The sequence below is a fragment of the Brachyhypopomus gauderio genome, chromosome 4 (genome assembly GCF_052324685.1).
Source record: "Brachyhypopomus gauderio isolate BG-103 chromosome 4, BGAUD_0.2, whole genome shotgun sequence".
Classification (NCBI taxonomy): domain Eukaryota; kingdom Metazoa; phylum Chordata; class Actinopteri; order Gymnotiformes; family Hypopomidae; genus Brachyhypopomus; species Brachyhypopomus gauderio.
Genome location: NC_135214.1, coordinates 12,662,063 through 12,681,322, shown reverse-complemented (window position 1 = coordinate 12,681,322; position 19,260 = coordinate 12,662,063). Strand labels below are relative to the sequence as shown.

The 19,260-nt window shown below is 39.7% G+C and overlaps 3 protein-coding genes across 4 annotated transcripts in view; all 3 read left to right on the top strand.

Moving 5' to 3' along the window:
- Positions 1-8,730, top strand: part of ttn.1 (titin, tandem duplicate 1) — a 142,949-nt gene extending 134,219 nt beyond the window's left edge. The window contains exons 208-213 of the mRNA XM_077002317.1: positions 76-5,225; positions 5,319-5,475; positions 5,617-6,116; positions 6,431-6,584; positions 6,982-7,266; positions 7,385-8,730. Coding sequence (XP_076858432.1) covers positions 76-5,225; positions 5,319-5,475; positions 5,617-6,116; positions 6,431-6,584; positions 6,982-7,266; positions 7,385-7,680 — 6,542 coding nt within the window. The 3' untranslated portion in view covers positions 7,681-8,730. The remainder of the gene's footprint in view (positions 1-75; positions 5,226-5,318; positions 5,476-5,616; positions 6,117-6,430; positions 6,585-6,981; positions 7,267-7,384) is intronic.
- Positions 8,731-9,218: 488 nt separating this feature from the next.
- LOC143512224 (uncharacterized) lies at positions 9,219-13,543 on the top strand. Of its 2 annotated transcripts, XM_077002309.1 has the most exons (15): positions 9,219-9,354; positions 9,541-9,641; positions 10,007-10,101; positions 10,189-10,230; positions 10,325-10,351; positions 10,445-10,516; positions 10,637-10,702; positions 10,927-10,953; positions 11,042-11,086; positions 11,753-11,788; positions 11,900-11,980; positions 12,168-12,264; positions 12,512-12,624; positions 12,800-12,922; positions 13,015-13,543. In XM_077002309.1, the coding sequence occupies exons 2-14, from the start codon at positions 9,563-9,565 to the stop codon at positions 12,908-12,910; spliced, it is 891 nt and encodes a 296-aa protein (XP_076858424.1). In that variant the 5' UTR covers positions 9,219-9,354; positions 9,541-9,562; the 3' UTR covers positions 12,911-12,922; positions 13,015-13,543. The 2 variants fall into 2 exon arrangements, with proteins under 2 accessions (XP_076858424.1, XP_076858425.1); XM_077002310.1 differs by lacking the exon at positions 9,541-9,641.
- Positions 13,544-13,681: 138 nt separating this feature from the next.
- Positions 13,682-15,364, top strand: fkbp7 (FKBP prolyl isomerase 7). The gene is made up of 4 exons (XM_077002311.1): positions 13,682-13,954; positions 14,154-14,305; positions 14,722-14,849; positions 14,951-15,364. Exons 1-4 carry the CDS (start codon positions 13,734-13,736, stop codon positions 15,110-15,112), a joined length of 663 nt encoding a protein of 220 aa, XP_076858426.1. The 5' UTR covers positions 13,682-13,733; the 3' UTR covers positions 15,113-15,364.
- The last annotated feature ends 3,896 nt before the right edge of the window (positions 15,365-19,260 follow it).

The following is a 19,260-nucleotide window of genomic DNA, read 5'->3' as shown; positions in this document are numbered from 1 at the left end:
GTTCTGTCTTACATTGTCATCGTAAGTAGTTTTGTAATAACATTTGAAAATAAACTTTTTTTTTTCTTTTTTCAGTTCCTGCAAAGATTAATTTACCTAAAAACTTGCAAGACAAAGAGGCAATCTGTGCTCTACGTGGTGAAGTGGTGAACATCAAGATTCCATTCAGTGGAAAACCAGATCCAGTTATCACATGGCAGAAGGGACAAGACCTTATTGATAATAATGGATATTATCAAGTTATTGTCACAAGGTCGTTTACATCTCTGGTGTTCTCAAATGGAGTTGACAGAAAAGATGCTGGTTTCTATGTTGTCTGTGCAAAGAACAGATTTGGCATTGACCAGCAAACAGTTGAACTTGATGTTGCAGATGTGCCTGATCCACCTCGTGGTATCAAAGCTTCTGATGTGTCTAGAGATTCTGTATCACTGGACTGGGTCGTGCCTGCCAGCGACGGTGGAAGTAGAGTTACAAACTACATTGTAGAGAAGTGTGCGACCACAGCGGAGAGATGGATCCGTGTTGCACAGTCTCGCGACACCCATTACACTGTCACCAATCTGTTTGGAAAGACAAGCTACCAGTTCCGTGTAATAGCCGAAAACAAATTTGGTCAGAGTGCACCGTCCGAGCCAAGTGGACCTGTTGTGACAAAGGAAGATAAATCAAGAGTTCTGAACTACGATGAGGAAGTTGATGAGGCCAGACCAGTCTCTGCGGGTAAAGCTCCCCATTCAGAGTCTAAGAATTTACACAACAAATACATGATTGCTGAAGAGCTTGGCCATGGAAAGTTTGGCATTGTTCATCGCTGTGTTGAGATCAGTTCTGAAAAGACATTCATGGCCAAATTTGTCAAAGTGAAAGGTGCTGATCAAGCAATAGTAAAGAAAGAAATTGCGACTCTTAATTTAGCCCGTCACAAGAATTTCCTGTTACTTCATGAGTCATTCGACAGTCCTGAAGAACTGGTCATGGTCTATGAGTTCATTTCAGGAGTTGACATATTTGAGCGGATTAATACAACAACCTTTGAGCTCAATGAACGTGAAATTGTCAACTATATCAAACAGATTTGTGAAGCTCTTCAGTATCTCCACAGCAAGAGTTATGGTCACTTTGATATCAGGCCTGAGAATATTGTGTATACCACAAGAAGAGGAAACACTGTCAAGATTATAGAACTGGGACAATCTAGACATCTCACTCCTGGAGAACAAATGAAAATTCAGTACACAACAGCTGAATATTCAGCACCTGAAATCCACCAAAATGAGATGGTCAGCACTGTGACAGACATGTGGTCTGTGGGTGTCTTAGTGTATGTACTTCTCAGTGGACTCAATCCGTTCATTGCTGAAACTAATCAGCAAATGATTGACAACATCTCTAATGCTGAGTACAGCTTTGATGATGAATCCTTTAAAGAGGCAAGTGTTGAAGCTTTAGATTTTATAGACCGTCTTCTCACTAAAGATCGTAAACATCGTATGACTGCTGCTGAAGCTTTGAATCATCCTTGGCTGACAAAGAGCACAGAAGAGCTTAGCACCAAGTCAATCAAAACCACAAGACACAAGCGTTACTACCAAGCTATGGTCAAGAAAGAATGGAACACTGTTGTCTCATCTGCTCGCATTGCTAGTGGTGGTGCTATCAGAAGTCAAAGAGGTGTAACAGTTGCCAAAGCAAAGATTGCACCATTTGAACATGGACCAATTGCTGGGCAAATTAAACACAGTGCTAATGATGAAGGCGATGACGTCAAGTTCATTTGCAACATTGACAATTATGATAGCAATACTGAGGTTACATGGTATTGCGGAGTCAGGCAACTTGAAGAAGGAGCTAGATATGAAATTACCTATGATGAGGGGCTTGCTACAATAACTATCAAGGGTATTACCAGAACAGATGATGGAACATACCGATGCAAAGTTGTGAATGAGTATGGTGAGGACAGTGCATATGCAGAGCTCTTTGTCAGAGGTGTCAGAGAATATCGTAGCTTCTTCACTGCACGTGTTGTAAAGAAAGTTAAACGCAGAATAGACACAGCCAGGCTTCTTCAAAGACCTCCAGAGTTCACACTTCCATTGTGCAACCGTACAGCTTACATTGGTGAAAGTGTTCGCTTTGGTGTCACTATCACAGTTCACCCTGAACCTCGTGTCATGTGGTTAAAATCTGGACAGAAGATTTCCCCAGGAGATGATGACAAGAAATATACTTTTATCAGTGACAAGGGCCTGTATCAGTTAGTGATTCACCATCTTGATCGTGATGACGATGCCGAGTACACTGTTGTGGCACGTAACAGGCACGGTGATGATAGCTGCAAGGCTCGTCTCACAGTAATTCCTCGCCCTGCACCTAGTGATAGCACCATAAGACCCATGTTCAAGCGTCTTCTGGCAAACATGGAGTGCAGAGAGGGTCAGAGTGTGCGCTTTGAGATAAGAGTGTCAGGATCACCATCATTGAAATGGGAGAAGGATGGCACACCTTTGGCCTTTGGTCCACAGATTGAAGTTGTTCACGAGGGCTTAGACTACTTTGTCTTACATATCAGAGACACTCTTCCTGAGGATTCTGGCACATATAGAGTAACAGCAACAAATACAGCTGGTTCTGCAAGTTGTCAAGCCACACTAAAAGTTGAACGTGTCACACATGTCAAGAAGGACTTTGAGAGTGAGGAGGAAAAGAAAAAGAAACAGGCTCTTGACAAGCAACAGCTTGACAAGAAAGTACGCTTAACACAAATTCTTGCTGGTGCTGATGTCACTCCACTTACTCCCATTGCAAAAGACGCATTGAGAGAGGCAGCGACTATGTTCATACCCGCTGTGTCTACCAGAAAAGTAAAGACTGAAGCTGAAGAAGCAAAGGAAAGAGAGGAACGAAAGAAGAGAGCAGAGGAGAAGAGGTTAAGAATGCCATATGTCATTCCTCCACCACGTGTTCGTGCTCCCACTGCTCTTGAGGAGGATATGGAAATCAAACACTTTCAACCATTTTCCGACATGAAGTGGTATAAGAAACTACGAGACCAGTATGAGTTCCCTGAGCCAATGGATAAGATTCCTCAGAAGAGACTTAAGCGCATCCGACTGTCAAGGTGGGAACAATTCTATGAAGTGCCTTTGCCAAGAATAAAAGAACAGTACAAGCCAAAATGGCACATCCCAGCTACTTCACAGGATGACTTGGAAACTGTAAGACCAGCAAGGCGTCGTACGCCATCTCCTGAAATTGAAGCTTACTACAGAATAAGAAGACGTTCTCTTGGTGATCTTTCTGATGAGGAACTGCTTCTGCCTGTTAATGAGTACCTGGCAATGAAGAGAACTGAGGAGGAAAGACTTAGACTTGAGGAAGAACTTGAACTGGGCTACTCTGCATCTCCACCAAGTCTAAGCCCTGTGCGCTTTGAACTTTCTGCTTTGCGTCATCCTTCACCAAAGAAGACTGAATATGATGAAGAGGAAGAGGCAGTTCCAACATATGACTCCTATCATATTCCCTCAAAGTATGAGACTGGCCCAAGCTATATTAGTCTCCGTCAGCGACATGACAAGGCAACGTATAAACCTCCAAAACAGAAGCAAAGGATGTATGAAGAAAAGGAGGATCAAGAGCTGCTCAGATCAGTCACAACCTCCACAAGAATAACCTCCTACAAGAGCCAACTAAAACACATGGAGATAGAGGAAAAAACACGAATTTCTAGAAAGGAGAAAACTAAAGTTTCAGTTCCAGTAGTGGTTGAGGGAGCTGCAGTTGACTTACCTGATTTTCCCCTGAGTTCGAGTTCACCAGGTTATGTTAAACTGACACACACCAAGTCTGAGAAACCTCTTACAGTGGTGAAGGCAGAAGATGCAATCGGCAGACCTCCAACAGCAGAGCAAACATATCCACGCTCCATGAGCCCTGTTATCACTGAGAAAGCAATCTCAACACAAGACCTGTCTACAAAAGTTGATTACATGCAACGGTACGAATCAAAAAAGAAAGCTCTGAAAACTGATAAAAAGTTTGAAATTGTCACCCAGCAACCTTTTAGTCTTGACCATGCACCGAGAGTAACTGTACGAATGCGCTCTCACCGTGTGGGAGTTGGTCAGAACACAAAATTCACACTGAATGTCCAATCTAAACCAGATGCACATGTCCAGTGGTATCACAATGGCCAACCTATTCAAGAAAGCAAAAAGTACCGTATGTATAACATGAGTGGCGTTCTTTCTCTACAAATCATTAACTGCCAAGAAGAAGACAGTGGCACATATCGTGTTGTCTGCACGAACGAAAAGGGAGAAGCCTCAGACTATGCAACTCTTGAAGTTTCTGGAGGTGAATTTGCTGTATATGCATCTCAGCGCAAAGATGAGGAACCTCCAACTCCCTTTGTACCTGAAATGACAAAAACGGATGTTTATCATGTGTCATCAAAAAAGGCAGCAGCGGTCTCTGAAACACACGTGTCAGAGACAGTAACTGAAATAAAAACAGTAAAAACAAAAATGACAGAAACAGTTGTTCATGAACAGCGTAAATCATCTGAAATAGTTCAAGCCACAGAAGTAAAAGCAGTGAAAGAAGTTTCAGTAGAGAAAAAGGAACCCAAAAAACCAACCCTGCCAGCAACAATTCTAACAAAGCCACAGTCTCTCACAGTATCTGAGGGAGAGTCAGCTAAATTCACATGTGATGTGGATGGAGAACCAGCACCCAGTATTACCTGGATGAAAGAGAAACAAACCATTGTGTCATCGCACCGTCATCTTATAACAACAACAGAGTACAAGTCCACATTTGAAATCTCCAAAGTTGAAACCTCAGATGAAGGTAACTACACGCTGGTGGTGGAGAATTCAGAGGGCAAACAAGAGGCACAGTTCACCCTGACAGTCCGCAAACCAACACCTGTGCAGAAAGTCGTTGCTTCTCCTCCAAGAGTGAAATCTCCAACCTCTCCTCGTGTAACATCACCTGGGGGATTAAAATCTCCACCAAGAATTAAGTCACCCGAGCCAATCAGGTCACCACAGAGGGTTAGGTCCCCACTCATAGCAAAGTCACCACCACCAACATCCAAGCCTACATTCTCGGCAGGATTAAATGACATCTTGGCTTCTTCAGATGACATTGTCAGGCTGACAGTGAAAGTGACTGGTGAACCTAAACCAGTGATCACATGGACGAAGGATGGAAGGGTAATTATAGTAATTTTTTAGTGCTTATGCAGTATTATAAAATAAAAAAAGTAAAACCAGAGAGCTTAACTACAGTTAATGTTCTCATTTCAGAGCTTGTCTCAGGGTGGAAAATATGAAATATTTGAGGAACATGGTTCTGCATATCTTGAAATCTATGACTCTGATGTCTCTGATAGTGGTGTGTATAAATGCAGTGCCACTAATAGTGCTGGGTCAGTTACTTCAAGTTGCACTGTCACCATTAAAGGTATGATAACTTCTCAGTCCTTCTAAGCAAAATATCATGCTAATTAAGAATTATTTATAATATAATTTATAATATAAATTATAAAATACTAAGATGTATCATTTATAAAACTATATTAATAAAAACATTTTTTTCTTTCAGAATCATCTACATCTGCATCACTTGTGGAAACAAAATCAGAGCTCACAGAACAAATAGTAAAACAGGGTGTTGTCCATCAGGAAGTCCAGTCCTTTACAGAAATTAAAGCATCACAAACCAAAGTTTCATTTATTGAGGGTCAGTCTGTCACATTGAAAGCAAACATCCCTGGCGCTTCTGGTGTAAAATGGATTCTAAATGGGGTGGAACTGGCCAATTCAGCAGACTACAGATATGGTATTTCTGGGAATGAACACACTTTGACCATCAGAAATGTCAGATCGCAAGATAGTGGAGTCCTCACATGTGAGGCAAAAACTGAGCAAGGGTTGATCAAATGCCAGTTTGACACCAGAATCAGTGAAAAGCGCTCAGATGCACCAAAATTTCTAGAGCAACCACGCTCCCAGAATGTAAATGAGGGACAGGATGTCATATTCTCTTGTGAAATAACAGGAGATCCTACTCCTGAAATCGAATGGCTCAAGGACAATGCAGTGGTGAGTAGCATAGCAACTGAATAAACCTTACAACGAGCACACGTGTCATTGTTGTGAAGTGGCACTCTTTAAATAGGACCTCTACTTTGTGAAGAATGTAAGAACTGAGCCCAGTGCTCTATGACAGCTATGAAAACATATTGCAATTATAAAACTACATACATTGTGCCCTTTGGTTTATGTTCATAGATACCTAGTCATATTCATGTTTTCATATTTGGAATTTAATTTGAGAATAAAAATAAAGAATAAACATAATAACATTCTTGTGCTACTACGCTCACATTTCTATTTCTTGTTCTTTTTTCATTCAGTTATCTGTTACATCAAATATGAAATTGAGCCGCTCTAAAAATGTGTACAAACTTGAGATTCAGAACTCTACTCTTGAGGACAGTGGAAAATACACAGTAAAGGCCAAAAACCAGTTTGGACAGTGTTCTGCAACAGCCTCCCTTACTGTTCTTAGTAAGTACTACTATTAAAACTACTACTCACAGCACTGGGCACTGCTTTGTTGTGTGTTTTCACAGTGAAGTCTGTGTTAAAGAAGGAAAACAAATTGCTACATGCATTGTTGTTTATGACACTGATGTAACTGTAATACTGAGCTGTGTATTACTGTGTCATACATTTTTCCATTCAAATGACCTTATCAGGACTATGTAATGACTATAGTACAGTATTTACTTTTGCATGAATGATACTGTACAGAGAATATAGTCAATATATTATATAGGTATAACTACAAAGGAGAGTTTCACCCAAGATCAACAGATCATATTTTGGGGTGGAATGTTCCTTTGCCAAATCACTTGCCTTGGCCTGTGTGAATGACCTGGTGATGTTTGCTATACTCTCGCAGCTCTGGTTGAAGAACCTGTGAAAATGATAGTAGTGGAGCAAAGCTCAGGTGGTGCAGGCTTGCAAAGTGGCTACTCTGCCTTGCACATGGCTACGTCAGTACAGGAGGCAGCCTTCGGTAGCTCCAGCATGGCTCAGGTTAAATATCAAAGCATGTCAGCAACTAGCATGACCTCCATGACATCAGAAACAATGGTGGCCATGGGTTCCAGCAGCATGATGGAAATGTCCAGTCGGTCCCATGTTGCGGGGTCTTCTATCAAATCCATTTCTCGTGGGCTCAAAGGTGAGACTAATAGGTGATTTTCTTGGTTGGTAAAACATTATGTCGTGGCACAATCATGAGGCATGCGGTGGAAAGAACAGCCCCATAATTTTTGTTCCTTTTTTGTATTTTTACCCAGGTGTACCACCTAAAATCGAATCCGCTCCTGATGCTATCAGCATTGAATCAGGAAAGGTTCTGACTGTGGCCTGTGCATTCACTGGAGACCCAGTGCCAAGTGTTGAGTGGTCCCATTCAGGGACGGTCCTGTCCAGTAAAGAGAGCAGAAGGTTCCAGATTGAGACCACAGAGGACGTCACCACTCTCATCATTAGTGGGGTTAAGGAGAATGATGCTGGGGCCTACACCCTGAGACTGTCCAATGAACTTGGATCTGATTCTGCTATTGTCAACGTCAGCATTCGGTCCATGTAAAAAAAATTATAAAAGTAATCCAACCTACACCCCCTTTTCTTCTTCAAGCTTTTTATTTATTGAATGGGTAAAAATACTCTGTTCTAGATAAAGACCTGGATCTCTGTTCTTGTAAATATGAACTATTTTTATACCAAACTTGACATTAATTTATGCCAAACTAGACTAAAGTCTAAAGTTGTTATGAAATGTGCCATATTGGATAATTATGACTAGGATTTTTGAACCATGTGACATGTACATAATGTATATAGCCGAATTTAACGGTTATGGAAAATGTATGAATTGTTATTTATGACAATATAACTGAAACAAATAGAACTAAATGTTTAACAGGAGAAAGTTTCAAATGGAACGAATACCCTGTAAAACCTGAAACAAAACTCTGTGCCTCAACAATAAGTTGAAGTCCTAAGATTGCCTCGACAGGTAGAGAGGCTCCCTGTTGAAGTTCTACTAAATCAAAGACGAAGTTATGCACTGTACATCTGTGCGTGCAGTATTGCAATAATGAATTTATAACTTGATCATAAGACCCTGAGTGCTGTTTGCATCTTACCCTCATGTAAGCAGCACAACTGGGCCTTGTGTTCAGACTGACGATGTCATACCACCATTTTAAAGACAGGCTCAAAGTGTGAGCGGCCTGCACATTGAGCTGATGATGTTATGTGCACAAGTTCTGGCAAAGGACTGTTTGAATTTGATTTAATGAAAGTAACATCACCTGGCCATTAATTTCTAAATCATTTCAGATGCTTCTTTGCAGAACTTGTGCCACCTCTTGGAGGATTGCTAGGTTATATTTTGTGTGTTTGTGTGTTAGCGTGTGTGTTAGTTTTAGGATCTCACATTGTCAGCAGTCAGGGTAATATTCAAGCAATGTACCACAGTGACGACATCTGCTGTGCAAAGAAAACAAAAAGTAATAAATGAAATGCCCTGCACTTTGATTGAAAAGTAATTAATATATGTAGCATTACCCATATATTCAGCCTCCTTGAGTTTTATGAATTTCTGATTTAATAAAGCATGATTTAAGCACCATAAGACATTTGTATTTCATTAATTTTTCAGTTCATGAATTGTTTCCCAGTTGTTTTGCATAAATAATTTGCTCAAGATCATGAAAGGTAACCCTGAATTTTTACTTTATTGCCTTATTGATTCACATACCTGGATATTTTTATATAGCCCACACTAATACAACGTGGGACTGAAGATACTGGCATTATTAACCATCAAAAATGTAAATTATTGGAAAACTTACAAAAACATTTTCATCACATATAATGATCCAAGACAGTTCTTCGTATGTCCATAACATCACAGGTTTAATATTTTGGACACTACAATAAGTGTAGTAGCATGAAACAAGGCAAAGGTAATACTTTATCATTTTTGCTCATGGTGATGATGAAGACACCTACATGCTTGCTTTTCCCCTGGTTGCATCGTCAACACTCATTCTAATTAATCTAAAGAGTCTCTTAGGTATCTGTTGCACTTTAATTATTTCCACGCCACAAAGTGCCTGAGTTGCACTCCTTCCATTACTAAGCTAGTGCTGGCATAAGTGGTTTCTTCCTGGCAAAGCACTGAACCCTGAGAGATGGATTGTACTCTCATCATAGATGCAATTCCTCCAAAGGCTTAAAAGAAGCACAAAATAAGGTAAGATACTAAATCTAAACATGGAATAAATACAGCATATATTTCTTTGGGCAATGAAATTGATTGCATTTTACTATATGTACATTTTACATAATATATGTACTGATAATGTGAGACTGAAATGACAATATGGTTTATAAGTGCGAGTGTAATTGCAGAAATATCACACAACCTCTTTTAAAACAGCTCTGGCCACTACAGAAAAAAGATGATTGGGCTAATTATTGTACTGCAGATAGGTTTTGCAAGAACTGTCACTTTCAGCAAACATTTTTCTGCTACAACAGGTATGTAGAGAGTGATATATGTGTATGTGTGTGTAGTGTGCATAACATAATTATGTTACACATTAACCATAGCAGACTGAATGAATGTCAATAAAGTCGATCTAATATTCCGCAGTTGGCAGAATTGCTTCTGACATCAGCAAAGTATAATTCAGTATTTGTCTAACATTCTCTCGTTCTCTGTAATTTTTCCCTGAAATATTTCCATTATGCACTATGGTGAGTAAGATGTTTATTTTATATATTGCTGTGTTTATAAGCTGCTTGTGTTATATTTCAGACACTATGTATCAATGCATTGATTGTCTAATAGTAATTGTCTAATGTAATTACTACGTTACATATTTTTTTCTTTCTAGATTAAGAACATGCCTGTAAATTGCCACGTTACATAGCATGCATTGCACCACCTCCTCCACCACCACCCTTTCCTCCATTCAGCCAAATGGATGTGCTCATGGTAATACACCAAAACATGTCCTACTGTATAAATACTCGGCACTTTCAGTTAATTCATCTCGTAATGGAGTTTCTGGACTGTTCTTAGGTTGATTTAACAAAGTATCTAACTGGAGCGAACGGTGAAAAGGTACTACTTTTACTTTGTTTGGGTCAAGTAAGAACATAGCAAATATTTTTTAGCATTTCTTAACATTATTTATTGTTTCCTTTTTCTTACAAAGGGAAACAAGGGACCTAAAGGGCAGAAGGTAAGAAAAAGTCATTCTACATCATTACAGTGACATCATCAGAATTATCAACCATTTCTTCTTTCTTTGTTTTTCAACCACATTTCATAACAGGGCCAACCAGGTGACACAGGGCAACAGGGAGTCCCAGGAGCCCCTGGTGTCATGGGTCCACCAGGAGACAAGGTCAACATGAGCTCATTTGAATTATGTCCATGAATACAGATTACACTCTCAAAACCTGTTTGGTCTGTTTTAAATGCTAGTTTAAAAAATTTATTTTTTTGTAACTTTTTATGATTTTAGGGAGAAAAGGGAACACAGGGATGGCTGGGGTTGCCTGGTGAGGATGGGTTACCTGGGTTACACAAAGTGAGTCACTTAATAGGAGTGGGCACTATTAGACTTGTCATTGTTAACAAAATAATTCATAAATAAATTAACTTGTAAATAAACTGAAAGGTCATTTTCTTTGGCCTTCATTCTCAGTCTGGTTTTTTATGCTTTTATATTTTACCAAGAATAACTTGGATCCTCCTGATTACAAATTATTCCTTCATCCATTTTTCCCCTAAATATTTTTTTTTCCTCCTCAGGGTGTGAGAGGACGTAATGGTATTAAGGTAACTTTGATTAATATTGCACTGTAGGAATGCATATTTGTGCCAAAAGGGGTCTAAGGTATTGACATTTTTCATATGTTTTTAACAGGGAGAGAAAGGGTTGAAGGGTGACCCAGGAAACGTAGGTGTGAAGGTAAGTAATCACTCCAGGATTCTTCATGTGGATGACAGCAGCCATGCATGGCTGTGGTATTCCCAAACACCCAGTATTTCCCAGGCTGTTCTACCTTCCAAACAGAACCCCACCAAAGCTAAAGAGCAGCTCCATCTGGGAGAATAATTTTAACCCCCTAGATACCAACCTACTGATGATGACTTAGAGAATAAATACACTATACTTAGGCTACACTTGGTTATCTTTCACTTCCTAGTTTTGCACTTAGACTCATGGGAACTCAATATACTATTCAAAATTTTAAATCTTTATTAAATAGTTATGCCGGAAGGTCAACAGACATCAGTCTTTGGTGAGAATAAAGCCAATTCAAGCTTACTCCAGTTATGCAAGCTTTATCCAAGAGAAGGGATGCCATATGGACATCAAAAAGCATCATATTCTGTCAAAGTGGACATTGGAAAGCTGCCATTAATCATATATTTTAGGTTGCTGTTATGTGCCCGTAAGGACAACATAAATCTAATTTGGATCCAAATAACAGATTTGTGTCTTTTAAGTTGAATTAGGTGTAATGTTAAGTTGAATTAGGTGTAATTAATTATTCATAATTAATAACTATGAATTAACATAATAAGCCTCACTGACTCTACTCTGTATTTAACATTGTACCTGTTGATCTAGGGATTACCTGGCTATCCTGGACTAAAAGGACAACAGGTGCCTAATTTACATTTATTCAGACAGCCTTGATTTTCCTAATTATTTCTCCAGCATCTGTTGTGATGGATTGTTCTAGAATAGACAGTCTCACACAGTAACATATTGTAGGGTGAGAGGGGACCAAAGGGATACAGAGGACGGCCAGGGGTGCAGGGACTAAGGGGACTTCCTGGAGCACGAGGCAAAATAGTGAGTACTAACCACGATTGTGGAGACTACAAAGGTCTGGTCTCCTCCACACCTCCCTCCACTCACAAATCCATAGATGTCATTAGCCCAACAATTTAATTGGTTTCACTGGGAAGCACAATAGTTATTTGTGGATAACACTGGCAGCCACTGGTGAAGGCCTTGTGTTTATGTGAATACTAAACAGGGGATAAAAGGTAGCATGGGACCCCCAGGACCTGCTGGCCCTGGAGGTGCAATGGGAACGTTAGGAGCCGCTGGACAATCAGGACAACCAGGACAAGGTTCCACACTCCCACTTGTTATGAAAACAGGCATAGTAATTTCAAAAGCATAGTACCAGCGATAATGTCATATTAATCACAGCTAGATTGATACTTTTTATTAGTTCTCACACCATTGCCAGTGTGGGTATGCCAAAATCTGTAATGACCAGAAAACCAGACCCTGATTTAAGTATGAAGTATCCAAAGTAATGAAGCTCAAGATTAATTCAGTATGTTTGTGTGTGGTTGTTTTTGTTTATTGAAGTTTATTTAATACATGGGCACAAAGGAGAAAAGGGGATGATGGGTCCATCGGAGAAATGCACTTGCTTCTGGGCAAACACCACTGAGACAAATCACTACAGAAATCCACAGTCTGTAAGTCTGCAAACCAGCTTCATAATACTGGAGACAGCTTTTCACAATCATACATAACCATCAGTAAATTGATAAAGATGTCTAAAGTTCATAAGGATTGGCAAATGCTTGTTTGTATTAATATCTTCGTGCATAGCATAACTTTCTTTACTATGTCCCATATGTAATCTTGTAGCACCTCTATATTGTGGACAGTGAAGAGGACATGTCAGATGTTTCACTGGAAAATACAATTATTTTAAGAAGGGACACTCTCACTCTTCATGTGTTCATGGGTCCAAATTAAAACAGTATGCAGGTCAGTGTGTTATACTTCATATATTAAATTAAGCAACAATCACATTCAAAATTCTAAGAAATGTTTCATGTTTGTTTTTTATATGCCTGCAGGACTTTACAACTTCCAGAATGAACGAATCAAAGGGTTTCTTCACTGCTCCTGTCATAGAATATTGTTTTTCCTAGAAAACATTTGCAAAAATGAAAGCTTTGCAAAAACAAGCAAATCAAATTGTTTACAGCATCTCAGAATATAAACTCATACAGAAAATGGTCTGGTATTATAAATTTGTTTCCTGTATATTGCACTCTCTGCATGTCATGCGTGACAGAGGTGCAAAAAATTGTGAATTACATTTCTGTACATCTTTTCCTATTCTACTGATCCATAAAATAAAGAGGATAAATCTAAATTATGCATGCCGTTGATGTTATCCTTTCATAATTTTGGTCTAACACTGACAAAAACCCAAGAAGACAAACAGGTTTTGTATTATTATTCTTTTTCTTTCTTTCTTTTCTTTCTTTCTTTCTTTCTTTCTTATGAGGTTTTGAGGAGGTTTGCTGTGAATCAAATCTAATGAGTTTACGACAGAACTGATAGGAATTTTGTGAAACATTGCAGACTACACGCTATTACCTGTTATTTACTTTTACCTTTAATGTTTCCAGCTAGGTCATTACCCGTTTTAATAACGCACCGCAGCCTCTCCGCTTGATACAAGAAGGGTTTCGCTTCGGTTCTTGTGAAGCTGCAGTCTCGCGGAAGAGCCTGGGCGGAACCGTAGCCGCGTCATCTCCGAGCCCCCGCAGCCCTGCCACGCAGACACATGTGCAAGATGTCCGAGCGATCTGTTATGTATTTGATTCTGTGCCTTCAGATCCTAAATGCCTTCTTCGATTTGATATACGCAAGTGAACCAACTGCTGAGGTGAAAGTTGATGTAGTGTTTGTTCCCGAAAACTGCAGTCAGAAGACAAAAAAGGGAGACTTGCTGCACGCGCATTATGATGGATATCTCGCGAAGGACGGATCGCAGTTTTACTGCAGGTACAACTTTACTCTGCAAACATTAGCAACTAGTTATCTAATATATAATATATAATCTCGGCCGTGCATGGGGTTAAGTAATTCGATTTTCAGAAGCAGTTTCTAAAAACCACCTAAGGTACAGTTAACTTATAACAAAATGATGACTAATTCTTGGTAGAAACTTTTATTTACATTATTTTCATATTGTATTTTTTAGTCGCAGTGCTCAAAACGGCCATCCTCACTGGTTTGTTTTGGGTGTCGGGGAGGTGATAAAAGGTCTGGACTTGGGGCTAAAAGACATGTGTCCCGGTGAGAAACGAAAAATCACGGTACCTCCCTCGTTAGCGTTTGGGGAGAAGGGTAAAGGTAAGTTCATCGCTTCGACAATCCCAGGCCATCCGTTAGCGCTTCTTCAACTTACTGATAAGTGTGAATGTGTTGGAGTCATGGAAGCAAACGTAATGATCTATGTACTTTTGAGAGATTATCCAACTGTTATGCTCAAACATAGACTCAATCACTAATAACAATGCTAATTTACAACATTAGACAGTACCTTATAATTAGCCTACAGTCAAAACTGACGAAAGGGGACGCTGTAACGCGCTTGTTTCTTCACAGAAACCTGACTTGATTCATTTGTCCAGCCATTCAGCCATATTAGATTTAATAAATTAAAATGATCCTATCAGTCCTATTTTCGGCATGATCTGTTTCTTGTCTCTCCATCTTGCTGTTTCTCATGGTTCTTTTACTGCCCACTACCCTGTTCATCATGGTAGATCCTGTACCACCCAACGCCACAGTGATCTTTGAGGTGGAGCTTTTGCATGTTCGCCGAGGTCCTCACAGCTTAGAAGCCTTTAAAGAAATGGACCGTAACAATGACAACACCCTGACGAAAGAAGAGGTAATCTCTCTAACATGAACAGTCATACACATGTGTATACCCGTCATTGTTTCCAACCCCCGTTATAATGTATTCATGATGCGCTTGTGCTCATATCTCAGGTGAAAGACCACTTGAAGATGGAGGCGAAGAAGTTAAAAGTGCAGAAAGAAGAGTCCTACTTTGATGATGTGGTTGCCGACGTGTTTGGCAAGAATGACAAAGACGCAGACGGAGCTTTGTCGGTTCAGGAGTACAACGTCTATGAGCACGATGAGCTGTAGCTACCATTAAGCTGCAATGGACAATCATGAGGATGAGGGGTCTAATAAACCACTACTACGGCAACACACATTTTTAATAAAATAAAAAATTCTAATTATTGTGTTTGTGTAGTACAATCAGCACACGTGTATGTGTGATGGGTTTGAGCTTAAAGAGGAATGATGGTATTGTGTAACTGTGCTGCATTGGTAAGGACATTCCTTCACCAGACCTCTGGAGGGCAGCATAATCTGCAACAGCCTAGATGTGTTCCAGCAAAGAATAGCCACAACTATGCAGTGCAACTCTGGTCCTCGGGAAATGTAGGCTGTTTTCGAAAAAAAAAAAAATAGCCTACTACATACTACTGGCGTACTGATCGTACTTTTGTTTCCTTTAATCATCCACTCAAAATCATGAATAAAAGTATATCACACAGAAAATCCCAAGAGACCATAAAATCAAGCCCCATGTGGACTGCATTGATAATTTGTGCCAATTGCTAACCATATTCTGAAAAAATATCCTCAAAATCACACCACAGTAATGCAACAGTTTAAGTTCACATTTTGTTCAGACAGGAAAGTGCCAAAATGCGCTTTATGAAAAAACTAAATGCTGTTGTCATTGTGTAGACACAATTCCTATTTGTCTGAAATGCTGGTGGAGTCCAAACTTCGTACTGTTGTAAGTCGACCATGCATACCTCACACTAATGCAATTGCTCATTGTGTAAATCACTGCATACAAGTCTCAGTATAAAACAACCTTTGTGTTTCTACATAAAAAAGACCCGTGATTCCAATGAGGGTCTTTTCCAAGTTTAGAAAAGCAGAGATGACACCTGCTGTCATACCCACCCTGCTAGAGAACCACCCCTGTCTTGTCAAGGGGTGGTTTGTTGCCCACCAAAGCCTGTCCATGTAGTTCCTACCCATAATGCCCCTGCCTAAACACAATTCAGAAGTTGATGTCTGTCTAGCAGCTCCATGAACACTTTTCTGTACTGGAGGTTGTGGGTACTGTTTGTGAGGGCATCATGGTTGCAGACGGCAGAAGAGAGGTCTGTTCATGCTGTGTCATGGACATTGGACATCAAGTGTGACGTTAATGAAGTGTTTTCATCAACAAAGAGGGATTCAATACCTAATGAGACATTATAGTCACTGTAGAACATACAACAAGAAAAAAAGAATATTTTTTGAATGAATGCTTTGAACGTGACTGATAAAATAGCGAAAGTAGATTTTCTAAATTATTTGATTTAGGGATTGTAAGAAACATGCTTTTTCATGTTTGTTTGTGGGTGGGCGTATCTGTGTTTATGTATTATCAGAAGCTACACAGTCCAGGTGTGATGTGAACACTTAGCATGTATTGCGTCAGTGTTTATGTAATGGTTGCAACATTTACACTTAAAGGTGTTATTAATTTATTTTTGTGCATTAAAAGGATGATTTTACCTTTGGGAATTGCCCTTAAACTTTGGAGAAAAAGGTTAGTGTTTCTATATGATCTGCAAGTGGTGTTCTGCAAATAATGTAATACATAGAAAATTCAGTAGGTGGTGCTCTAATGCAAAAGATGCAAGAAGATAGGCTGCTGATCAACACGAATGAGCTGTTACAGTTACTAAAAAGTGAGAGGAAGTGATTAGCACAGAAAGTTAGACATAAAGCGTTAAGAGTTATGCCAGATAATTATGGACTATGTTGCATGTACTGTGTTGAGCTTAAAATTTTAAATTCAAGCGTTTTTTTATGGAATTGATTGTGTCTGTAAAATTTCTTTTGTCATGACTATGATACACTGTCCTTCGTTTTGAAATATTCAGTTGAAGGGGGATTTATAGGGGAATTTCAGCTCTGTTTAAAACTTAGAAATTAGACCCTCCTTTGTTACAGAGAGTGACTGGGATGCCCCTGATACAAAGATGAGGAGACCAGAACCAGCGCACATATGTTAGGTGGTAAGTATTTCTACTCAACAGTTACACTGATTTCTTCTCAATATAAAGACACACACACACACACACACACACACACACACACACACACACACAAAATAACGCATGTTGAGCAGAAAGCTGACTTTACAAGCAAGTCTCTGCTCTAAAATGGGTTTCCCTGTACATAAGTAAAAGCTTCCAGACTCCTTCCCTTTCCCCAACTACAAGAACCAAAGATATGACAAAAACCATGTGCGAGCCAAAGCTGTGAGCAGAGCCAGACATGGGCGGGGGAGGGTTGGGTCAAAGAAGGGGGCGAATGCTGAAACACAGTGAGCATGCTTCAGTCTGAAAACAACAAAAGGACAAGCCTTACCAGAGAGATCTGTTTCTCCTCCAGAGTACAAGAATTGTTAAGCCAATGGCTCCTTTCAGATTCACTTACACAGACGAAAACAGTCGTGGTAATATAAGGATTAGCGTTTTACTTCCCCTAACCTCTGTGACTGGCCGTCGTCGTACAGTCATTCTGTGGGATGTTGGGATATCCAGTGGTTGTGGTGATTACAGGTCTGGCTACGTAAATGCTGGTTAAAGTCCACCAGAAGAGTGCTAGGTTAAAAGAGATCATTTGTTTCACACCTCACACCAACCACGTCAGGTTCCCATGGGTATAGCATAGTGTTGAGCCTGAGCACCAGGATTGCGACAGTGAACACGTAGTAATTGGAATCAGCATGTTAGAATGTGGTCAGATTGAACCAGGAGTGTTTTAACATAAAGTTGGTTAATATTTAAGATATGGTAGATCATTGAAGGTTAAATGTTAATGTGTTTGAAGATTGGCTTCTTTATGCAAATTAAGGCCTGTATAGACACATTCTTGTGCATCCAGAATTCATTTGCTGCACCCCTACAGAATGTGTTAAAGTCAAAACCCAATGGCATTTAGAAAAGAAATCCTTGAAAACCCACCCTGTTACCACAAAGTGTATTTGAGGGAGATTGAAAACTCCTATTGTACACTACAATGTTGAGCGCAGTTTCAGTGGCAAGCCTCAATAGTCACATTCATTCTAGGGAGGATTATAGATGTCTCTCAAACTTAAACAAGAAAAAAGGGAACCTGACGTGGTTGGTGTGTGATGTGTATCTGGCCAGATATTTACTGAATTTGCCAATTATGAGGAACAAAACATTAATGTCAAATTATACCTATAGACAAAAAATGATACATTTTTTTATTCCACATTCATTTGCCAGAACGAAATACATAAAGCCGTCAACTGTAATGCACAGACTGTAATAATACAATAAAAATCATAATATGCCTCTGGTGGATACCAAAGGGAAACAAGGACATGGCCAGTTTCTTTTGGGAGGTGGAGGAGCTGAGCTCCAAACATGTAGCTGCTGTAAAACATGCCCCTTGAGATGAAGACATCTTTACATGTTTGAAGAGGGGAAGACGTAATCTGAGACTGAGTTTTTCCTGTAACTACAATACACTGACATACACTCACGCTGCAGCCAAAAAGGTCCCTCATTAGGTTCATTCTGCTTAAGCTGGAAAAAATACTAGAAAAAGTACTACACCAACAAGCAAGAGAAAACCTGCGGAAAACTTGCACATCCAAGAAAATAAACTGAGATGCCTTGATGATAATGAAGAAAAGGATCTTGCAACAAGCTAACACACAGTGGACACAGACACATAGAAAGACCTCATGCGACATGCATAGCATTGCCATGTAGATTAGGTACACGTGGTCATCTTTTTCAAAGACACAGTCAGCTGTTTCCATCAGCATTTATATATACAGTAGTGGGACGATAGTTCCACTTCAACATTCAGTTGAATGTAGTTGACTGCCTGTTTCTGCATGGTGTTGTTTGGGTTAAGAACAGATGCTCATTCGTCTCCGTTAGCGGACCAGTGTTTTATTTTCACATATGTGAACCGTAAATCAGGTCTGCACGTTGGAGTGAAAAAGATCTACTCTTCATTGAAACAGCAATAGAAGAACATGAATGCCTTGTGTAAGCCAGACATGGAAGAAGTTAAAGCTAATGAAAGGGATAAGAGAGATGAATACAGGAAAACACAGAGGACATTAAATGGGCTTATATATGTATAGTATGTATAGCTTATGTATAGTACAAATCCAGACACACATACACATGCACTCTTCATGGTAGCGGACATGTTTTTGTTTTTTG